Genomic DNA, 10114 nt, shown 5'->3' on the forward strand with positions numbered 1-10114 from the left:
TAGTCAGGTCATTCCATCCCATTGATGAATTTTTGATGAGTCCGTTTGACTAAGATAGTCTATCTTCATAATTAGTCACGCGTGATAGTAAAGGAAATTACTACTATTTTAGCAAAATATTATTGCTATTTTATCACATGTTCTTGCTCTTTTGACAAAATGTTGTCCCCTCGGGATGGTGCGATGATTAAGACATGGAGTGTTGCCATATGAGATTTTGGGGTCGAAACTCGACGTGACCGAGCATAACTTCCCCCATGTCTTGGCCATTTGTATTAATGGCTAATAGTCACTCGTGATTTACTTCCTCCGTGTTGATCTAGGGATAAATTGACGGGGATGCTGGAGGCAAACGAATCACCTTTTGTCACATGTTTTGGCAAAAATGTTCACATGCAAGAGAAACCATGACGAGATTATTGCCAAGTTAGTAACTCCAGATTTTTAATCCCATCCTCAATTGATTTGGCTAAACAGCTCCTAAATTCATGTCTCTCTTCACCATTTTTATTTTTCGCGTAATTTTTTTCACCCAAAAATATCCTTCTAAATTTCAATCCTTCCAACTTTGTTGAGCGACTCAACGAACTGATAATCCAGTAATTTCCAACTGTGATAAAATGTGATTACATTTTCTTTTCGTATCATTATTTCAGAATTTTGAAAGAGACGTCGTGAAAAACAGACAAATCTTGCGGTGTAAACAATGAAACTTTGCTTATTTATTTTTAGAGAAAGAGAGACAGAGAGTTGTACTGCCTCGAGAAGTTTTAGGAGGCGGAGGAGAGGTTAAGAAGCGGTTGAGGTGGTGGAGGTGGTGGGAGTTTGCAGTTAATCGTTCTTCCTCCCTCGGCCTCGTTCTACGAAGGAGGGGGGTAGAAGGGCGGGCTTCAAACGTTGACATTCATCGTACCACCTCTACCACTTCCAGCTCCGAATCCCTCCCTCCCTCCCTCCCTCCTTTTTGAGTCTCAAAATCGTCTTTTGGAAAGAATCTACATTTCGTCATTCGGCGTCTGCTTCAGCCGGGGAGTTCCTCCTTCGAGTCTTCGGGAGCAGGAAGAACCAAAGGTGGCACCTTTTCCATGTAATCGGGGCTCCGAAGGATCTCGAGGACAGCCAGGAAGGACGAGCGATGGAGGGGTGGTTGTACGTCATCCGACCCAATCGCCTGGGCTTGCAGAAGTCCCGGAAAAGGTACTTCGTTCTCGAACATAACGCCCTCAATTGCTACAAGAACGCCCCGACGTCCAACAGAGAGGTAGGCCGGATCCCTCTTTTGCATCGTGTTTTGCTTTCTGGAAGAATGTTGTTTTCGGGCTTTTAGGCTTATTTATCCATTTATTTTTTAGTTTTGGCATTTGTTTGCTAGGGTTAATGAGATTCGACAAGTTGAAAGAAGGAAACACTTATAAATGAAAATTTTGTTCTAGTGGTAGTGAGATGTTGGACCTTTCTGTTGCTTTATGGAAATGCATGACATATAGAGGTCCCAATGTTGTCGTTTGAGGCATTGAACTATGAACCTTATCAAGGAATTTGAGAAACAATGTCAATGATGTATTCACTGAATGATGATGGTACACTGCAAGACAATTTTCATTTTGACATTTTTATCGGTAAAACATGAGTTCCCCCTAGTTTGATCAGGATTCTAGAATAAGTTAGAACATTTATAATTCAGCAATATGTAGGGAGTAGTAGTCAACTCATGGTCTTCTTGTCAGAAACTCAAGTGTTTTTGTTGTCTTCGTGACCTTCCTCTCAAGGTGGCCATCGTTTATCAATCGATCATACTGCTTCTATGTCAATTTCCTTATGCATATTTAGAGCCCTTTTTTAATCTCCTCTGAGGATTTGATTAATTCTCACTTATGAGGACTACTGCTTCTTGCATTTATACATGAAAAAGTTTTACACTAGTTGAGAGTATACACGAATCTCTTTTGAAGGATTTGACGAATAATGTTCCATAATCAGTAAGTTCATTTGCGTTGCTCATAGGTTCTTTTTATTATACTGGTTTTAGTCATGATTTATCTAACAATCAAGTTTCGGTCTCGCTAAAAAGATTGGTCATACAACTCTAACACATTGCCTTTTATTGTGCATTTGTTATCTTATCAGAATCCTAAAAGGACTGAACTCATCGGTTCTTGGACACGTGTAACAGACAATGGTAGAGAAAGCTTAAAGAAAAATGTAATTTTAATCCCTGAAGACTTTTAAAAACTTTCCTTTCTTTGCTAAAATGTCATTATAGTTTTTCAAGTTCGTTATTTTGTTGTAAATGTTAGCGGATGTTGTCAGGTATTCTATGTATTTAGCCTCACTAGCATTTCCAATCCCAACAATCAACTAAAGGTATGCACCAGATATACTAAAAATAATACAAATAGTTGTATTTTGACTTTTTTTTTTCCTTCCATTTTGTCATTGGTGATTTTCTACAATCGACTTGTATTTATCCAGTTGGGTGCAAGAAGCTCTGAAGATGCAGCTAGATGGATCAAATCCTTAACGGAAGCTGCATTTGTGGGTTATGCTTCCTCCAATGTCATTGATCGTTAGAGATAAACATATCATAAAGGCATGTTTTGCAGGAAAACCCACACCGAGAGGAGAATGTTGTTGCATGCTCAAAGAAACGATGGCAAACTATTAGGTCAACTTCATTTTGTAGTTTAGAAAACCAGTTTTGCACATTACTAAGTTTTCTTTTCTTATGCTTAATCTGGATCAGAGCATATCATTCAGAAGAAAACATGTTAACCTTATTAGTTCGCTTTAGTCACAAAAACTCGTTGTCAAATGAAAAACATATGATGTCCTTATTTGTTTCTCCACATGGACCAATACGAATAAGAATAAATAAGGGAAAGATTCATTGTTCTAGGCAAATAATAAGTACATGGTTAGCACGTATGGCTTTTGACTTTAGGCTTGACCAATCAATGCACTTTTCCCTGTCCATTCAATACCGTCTGGACCTTTAAAAGTACTGACCTACGACTCGTAAAAAAACATGTTGGCTCCAAATAAATAACCAATAAAAAGACATGGAAATTTGGTGAAATGTTAACCACATAATTGCTTGTTGTTTCATTGTCTAATATCTGCAATTGCTTGACCATTGACCCATTGTATAGCTTGAAAGAATTAACTTTTGCTGGCGAGTTTAGCGAATAGCAGGGGAAGGGATCAAGTAAAAAGAAGAATCCATGATCAATATCACAAATTTAATGAATTAAATAAATCTGATTTGCTATTCCAATTGCTTGGAGCTATTGTTGGCTGCTCCACTATGTCTCTACTGGTTTCTTATGCCTTTCTAACCTTCGATAATACACTGTTTACTTTGATAACCTTTAAGCAATATGCTCTGTATAGTTCTCATTGATTAGCATCATGATATCCAGGAAGAACCGCAGGAATGCAAAAGTTCACATGCATTCTATAGGTAAGTCTATTTATTCATGAACTATTCTTAGTTGAATAAAGAGAATGACTGATTTTGTAAATATATGCTTGCACTTTTGACTTAGCAGTTACATTTTGTTATCTTTTTTTGAACCTGTAGACTGGACAGTTTTCTCTTCTATGAATGCTGATCCAGTGACGTTGGATGTCATTGCACCTTCCATGTGGACAATAATCACATGTAAAAATGGTAAGAACTTGGCAATCTCATCTCTTTCTTTCATTCTTTTTAGTGTATGTGTGTGTGCACAAAGATCCTGAATACCCAGAGAATTTTTTTTACCGTATAGGCTTAAGGCTGTTCAAAGAAGCAAAAGACACTGATTTTCCCACTAAGGTATCTATCCAAATCCACCTAGAAAGATGCAGGAACATGAGTTTTGTGCGAACTTAACAATTCTACTTTCATCAGCATTGGGATGATTATCCAGCTATAATGGCTGTTGGAGTGGTTGGTGCAGCTTCTGAGGCCATTTTCCAGACAGTTATGTCGCTCGGACAGTCAAGATCAGAGTAAGTTTGTGGCTCTTACCACTTATATCTGTAATACCATGTTGCTTTTGACTGTGCCGAATTGAATTATTATCCTACTTGTGGAGAGAATTGGCTCGAGTAATTAACAAAATCAATGCTCTGTCCCATTATATTTTTTCAACAGATTTTAGTCCATGATACACGTACAGCTAAGTGCGTAATCCATGATACTTACATAGCACAATGCATACAATCGTGTATTATCAGAAAAAAATGAAAATTTATAGCATGTTTCTCATGCACAACTAATACAAGATAGGTCTTCTATGCATTCGGGAACTGAAGCAAAATCATTGCAGATGGGATTTTTGCCTGCTGGAAGGTAATGTGGTTGAGCAGTTGGATGGTCATACAGATATTATCCACAAAAAAATGCGTGGTGATTGGCTACCATGGTTAGATATTCAATCTACAATCCTAAATATAATAAGACTTGTCTATTTTTCAGAAAAGACATCATCCTAGATATCTCTGAAATAACTTTCAGGGGAGCAAAAAAGAGAGACTTATTGTTAAGGCGTTACTGGAGAAGGGAAGATGATGGAACATATGGTAATGAAATCAATCTAATATATTGAAATATTATTTCTACAAATATGATCAAAACTAATTAATATTTTTAATTTTTTTTTTTTTTGCAATTTTTGAACAGTTATCTTATACCACTCGATCGTCCATTACAAATGCCCACCTGAAAAAGGCTATATTCGTGCCTGCCTTAAAAGTAATCATTTTGGAAGTTGTAAAACTGCAATGGTTTCTAGCTTAAGGTAATTTATTTTTATATGTTTTTTTTGTCATTTTCAGGTGGAGGCTATGAAATATCGCCTGTAAATCAAGGAAATCAATCAATTGTAAAGCATATGCTTGCAATTGATTGGAAGTTTTGGAAACCGTACATGCTTACCTCATCTGCAATTGGTATTACAATGAAGATGTTAGGGAGAGTTGCAGGTATTTTCTTTTTATCATAAGGAATTTGTTATCTTCCACGAACAAGTGTCTCTATATTATAACAGTTGAGTTCTTATTGAAGACTCACCACTATGTAGTATCTACTTGGCAGCTCTGCGAGAATTCTTCCGAGCAAGCTCAGATTTCTCAGCCGATGGCTTGACAAGAGAGATAGTATTGCCACAGGTCGAGGAACAAATTAAATTAGACATGCAGTCCATGGAGGAGAATAGTAAGATGAAGATTTTAACAGAAGAGTCACACAGGTTTCCTAGCATTGGATCGTTAAATCAAATGAATGATGAAGATGATGAGTTCTTTGATGTTGTTACTGATTCAGAATATGATCAAACAGAGAAGTTCTGGCATTTTGACCAAAGTCTGCGATCTCCCGTGAGTTTCTCTGGGCACTTGATTCTTTTCCTATGGTATTAAGATACACTAATATTTAGAGTTTTGACTTTTAAAACCGAAAACTGAAAAACAGGATGAACCAAATTGATAGCATATGGGTTTAAGTTTGAAAAGTAACAAAATTCAATTTTAACGGTATACCTTCGAATCAATAAGGATATACAGGTATATATTTACATATATGTATTACATATATATGCAAATATTTGAAAAGAGGATAAAATAAGATATGTTTGGTTGTAATTTCTAACCCTTCTCTGTGGATTCCATCCACACCATAGCTATGTTTGGTAGTACTTTTCAAAATTTTGGAAAACTGTTTCTGCTGAAAGAGTTAACTTATGTTCACTGCAACATTTTTATCAGTTGGTTCAAGACCAATGCGAAGACAAACTATCCAGAACAACAGTTTTCATGATGTTGCATGATATCACAGGTTAATTTATTCTGATATTTTACATTAAGTGTGGTTGATTTACTATTGTATTTGATTTACTTGACGTGCTACTTATCTCTTGAAGTTCAAAAAGGAGATTATACTGAGTTAAAAGAGGTATCTATTGAGAAAGATAGAATGCCTGCATCGCCACTTAAGAAAGATAGCCTGTCTGCACTGCCACTTAAGAAAGATCCTTTGGGCATTGTTAGCTATGGAACCACTCTTACAAAAGATCCTACCTATACAGCCGCTTGCAGTTGGGCGACAGCAGATCCTTCGTTATTTTTAATTCGCGGTGAATCTTACTTACAAAACCATCAAAAGGTATAAATCTTGGTTGTGAAATGTTGCTTTAAGCACCACTACTTCACATAAATTTTAGGTGCATCCGTGGATTCTAAAAATATATTTTCCCTAGGTACTTTTAACAATTTATGGTTATTCATAACTTCTTTTTAAATTTACCTTGGATGTTTTTTTGACAAATGGATGGGAAATGTGCCAAATAATCATTTGTTGTACTAGACTACTAGCTGGTATTCCTCTTAGAGGGCTTTCCTTAGGTGCCCTTCATTTGAGAGGAGGGATAGAGGAAGGAAAAAAAAGGAGGAAAGAGAAGGGGGAGGGAGAGGAGGGAAGAAAGTTGCTTACTAGGTAAGGGCAAGAGGAACATGCAAAGAGGATGGGGAGGAGGGAATTGACAAAAATTATCCTCATCTCTATCATCCCATCCCCTAACTGCAATCTCCTCTCTTTGTAACTCTTTCACCACCTCAAGTTTCTTCTCCCTTCTCAGCACCCTTTCTTTCTCCATTGATTGGGTATAAGGATTATAGATAGGTTGGAAACTCCACCACCATTGTAGATGGATTGTAGTGCTTAGGAATGATTTTATCTTCCCGATGCTTTTGTTAGTGTCTTCCTTCACTTCCACAGGGTTTCAGGTTGATAGGTTTGGGGTAAAAAATCCTTCCAATGAGTATGTTTGGTCTCCCATCTACTTACTAAAATTGCTGAAGTAATTTTAGGGGAGGGAAGGTTGCACTTGTTTGCCTTCCCCTCTTCGTAGAGATGACAAATTAATCATGTTTGCCCTTATGCTCTGGTTACCTTGAAGTGTGGATAAAGTAGGGAAAGGCGAAAAATCAGCAAAGGAAAGGGAAAAGATCAATAGTAGATTAACAGTAGTGGAAAGGAAAGATCCTGGTAAGCTGTCGCTTGCTTGCAGACATGCTTGATAATTATGAGGCCACCACGAATTCCTCACTAGATTTGGTTGCTACTAGGTTGCTGCGAGCTTGCGACGGCCTCATGGAGAGCTCGTGATCAGGTATGGCCTTTCAGAGGCCATTGTGAGCTCACAGCGACCTCGCGGTGAGCTCATGGCCAGGCTTGGCCTCCGCAAGGCTGCAGCTGGCGGCCTTGCTTACAGTTGTGAGTTGGCTGGTTGCTAAACCTATTGGGTCTGGGTACATAGAGAAGAAGTTGGGGTTGTCGGAATTAGTAGGAGAAGAAGTTGAGTTCGTTGGAATTGAGTTAGTTGGAATTGGTAAGAGGAAGGAAAGTTCCTTCCGCTCGATTTGCAGATGAGTAATGAGAGAAAAAATGATCACGGATGGACGTGAAATCTATCCTTTCTTTAGTTCTACGTCAAATATACAAGGGAAAATATCTTGACTCTAGTGCAATTCATCCTCTCCATCCGTCTTTAGGAGTAAACAAGGCACTAACAATATGAAGAAGATGAGAAAGCACAAAGTTTTAGCTAAAATTACAAGAATATATGACAGTGTTTTGGTCTATAAAATCACTAACTGCTTATCCCATTGCATCCCACCTAATTCATAGTGTATCATGGCTTGATGCTATCTGTTCTTTCACTAGATCGCTAGATCATTGTGAAAGATAGTCAATTTCTACTACCTACTTGTACTTAAAAGCTGTGGATAGAGAGTTGGTCTCTTGTGTGATGACTGTAAATAGTTTATTGAGGTCAGTCAAGATTATATAATTATCAAGATAGTCTTTCTCGATAAGAGTTTAAATTAATGTACTAATAAGTATTTTGCCTCTATATTGTACTACTACATTGGTGTCATTAAATTGTCGGAAGAATTATTTTGATCATTTTTGTATTGTGCACTGCTTTTAGATAAACTTTTGCAGGAGTATTATGAATATCACTCTTCTACAGGTAAAAGCCAATGGCACCTTGATGCAGTTGGTTGCTGCTGATTGGCTAAAATCAGATAAGCGTGAGGATAATCTTGGTGCGCGACCTGGAATCGTTCAGGTGTCCCCAGGAACACAAACAAATTTATTTGTTTTATTGTTCTTTGATAAATATTCAGTAGTGAAGCTAACAATAAAGTGTTACAGGAGTATGCAGCACAAGGAGGCAGTCAGTTTTTCTTTATTGTGCATATACAGGTGCCCACTATAATGTTTTTGTAATTTGTTATTGTGAGGCTGAAAAACTCGTGTCGCCAATGGCCTTACAATTTCTACGCGTGATAGGTACCGGGTTCGACCCTGTACAGCCTAGCTCTATATTACTTGACAGATGGTCCTTTGGAGAATGCTCCTTTGCTACACAACTTTGTCAGAGGAGATGATGCATACAGAAATTCCAGGTTTAAGCTCATCCCATATATATCGAAGGTATGCACATGAACTATCATTTCCTGATATTTTATTTTTCTGAAAAACAAGCATCTTTATGATGTTCTCAGGGTTCTTGGATAGTGAAACAAAGTGTCGGTCAAAAAGCGTGTCTTATAGGTCAAGCTCTTGATATCAATTATTTTCGTGGGAGCAACTATATTGAGGTAAACTATAGAGAGATCTATGATATCTTTCGGTAATTTCTAGATGTTTTTAATTGCCATAATGGTAGAACAACACTGTCAAACAATATAAGTTTGTTATTGAGGGTCCATTTAGCCAAGATAGTAAGGAACTTGGAAGTTGTTTCTAAGACCCTGGGTAGTGATTGTTCTATCGTTTTGAATGATTATTATCATTGTTTTATACTGTGCAATGCAAATCTCCAGCTAGCAGTCGATGTTGGATCATCAACAGTCGCTAGGGGTGTTATGAATCTTGTCGTTGGTTACTTGAACAGCCTGGTGATAGAAATGGCCTTCCTAATTCAGGTATGCATCCGCATGTAAACTATAGTCATCTTTTCTGTTTTGGTTCCTCCTTTTCAATACTAAGCGTTCGTATCTTTCAGTCAGTTACATTATCATACTTACATATGTAACAATTTGCCAAATAGTTTCCAATATTCTCGGTAAATTGTGATATCAATTACGACCATCTTTCTACAAGGCACGCTAAGAGAAACCTTATTTGAGTTTTTTGACATTCATCATGAAATCTCACCATGCAGGGTAACACACAAGAAGAGCTTCCAGAGTCCCTTTTTGGAACTTGCCGTTTGAATCAACTCGATGTCGCTAAAGCTGTTCCAGTGAATCCACGGAGATCTTAAGGTAAACATCATCAAAAGAAAGTTTGCTTTTGTTGTCGAATCCATCACCTAAAGTAATGGTGAATCTTTGATGTAGGAATTTACGACCGGGACAAGGATCCTAAGACCCAGTGTGTATATGTAAACATAAAGGACTCCATTTTGCGAATATGAGGCAATGTTGTATAGATATTATGAACTCATCTTGAGCATTCATAAAAGTTGAGGTTTTTGTTCCGACTCATTGTCGATTCATGAATGAGCAAAATGCTAAAAGCTATCGAAAAGTATATATAAACTAAATAAATTTCCACAGTTTTGTGGAAACTATTGCAATTAAAATGGGCATGGAGCATTGAAAATCGGTCGATGCGGTTAGTCAAATAGAGAAGGATATGGCTATATTGTTTAGCATCAGCATGGTTGCTTGATTGTGTTTGGTTTGGAAGAATAGTAGACTTGATTGTAAAAATGAGAATATCTTAGGGCATCCCAATGGTAAACTTAAAAAGTAGATTTATTTTCGCCACATTAAAAGTTATAAACCCACTAAGGGCATCCCAATGGTAAACATAAAAAGTAAGTTTATTAGTCCACTATTTTACCATTGGGATGCACTTTGTGGGTTTACAACTTTTAATGTGGTAGGTGATGTTGCAAACCTAAATCTATTTTTTAGGTTTATCATTGGAGATGCCATTAGATATCGTTCTAGAGGTTTAAAATCTCGTTAGCACTGGGGTTATCAAAGAGGAAGAATATATGATGCCATGGTTTGTGCACTTGTCTCTTGTTAGAAGATACAATTTTTTATTTGA

General features: G+C 37.2%; 1 protein-coding gene across 1 annotated transcript; it reads left to right on the forward strand.

Moving 5' to 3' along the window:
* The first annotated feature begins 730 nt into the window (after positions 1 to 730).
* On the forward strand, positions 731 to 9533 carry LOC122017234 (protein ENHANCED DISEASE RESISTANCE 2-like). The gene is made up of 23 exons (XM_042574795.1): positions 731 to 1261; positions 2128 to 2202; positions 2311 to 2364; positions 2473 to 2535; positions 2604 to 2665; positions 3420 to 3460; positions 3581 to 3670; positions 3771 to 3817; positions 3893 to 3993; positions 4314 to 4409; positions 4502 to 4566; positions 4667 to 4738; positions 4822 to 4968; positions 5081 to 5361; positions 5749 to 5818; positions 5904 to 6145; positions 8016 to 8114; positions 8201 to 8251; positions 8339 to 8482; positions 8554 to 8649; positions 8875 to 8976; positions 9216 to 9318; positions 9394 to 9533. Exons 1-22 carry the CDS (start codon positions 1136 to 1138, stop codon positions 9315 to 9317), a joined length of 2226 nt encoding a protein of 741 aa, XP_042430729.1. The 5' UTR covers positions 731 to 1135; the 3' UTR covers position 9318; positions 9394 to 9533.
* Positions 9534 to 10114: the final 581 nt, after the last annotated feature.

Source organism: Zingiber officinale, chromosome 8B, assembly GCF_018446385.1.
Source record: "Zingiber officinale cultivar Zhangliang chromosome 8B, Zo_v1.1, whole genome shotgun sequence".
Taxonomy (NCBI): Eukaryota; Viridiplantae; Streptophyta; class Magnoliopsida; order Zingiberales; family Zingiberaceae; genus Zingiber; species Zingiber officinale.

Excerpts from the sequence above, each read along its gene's own strand:
- LOC122017234 (XM_042574795.1), top strand. The coding sequence starts at position 1,136 with ATGGAGGGGTGGTTGTACGTCATCCGACCCAATCGCCTGGGCTTGCAG. Across the intron at positions 4,739-4,821 it reads TATTCGTGCCTGCCTTAAAA|GTGGAGGCTATGAAATATCG; the intron begins GTAATCATTTTG and ends TGTCATTTTCAG. Across the intron at positions 8,977-9,215 it reads AAATGGCCTTCCTAATTCAG|GGTAACACACAAGAAGAGCT; the intron begins GTATGCATCCGC and ends CTCACCATGCAG.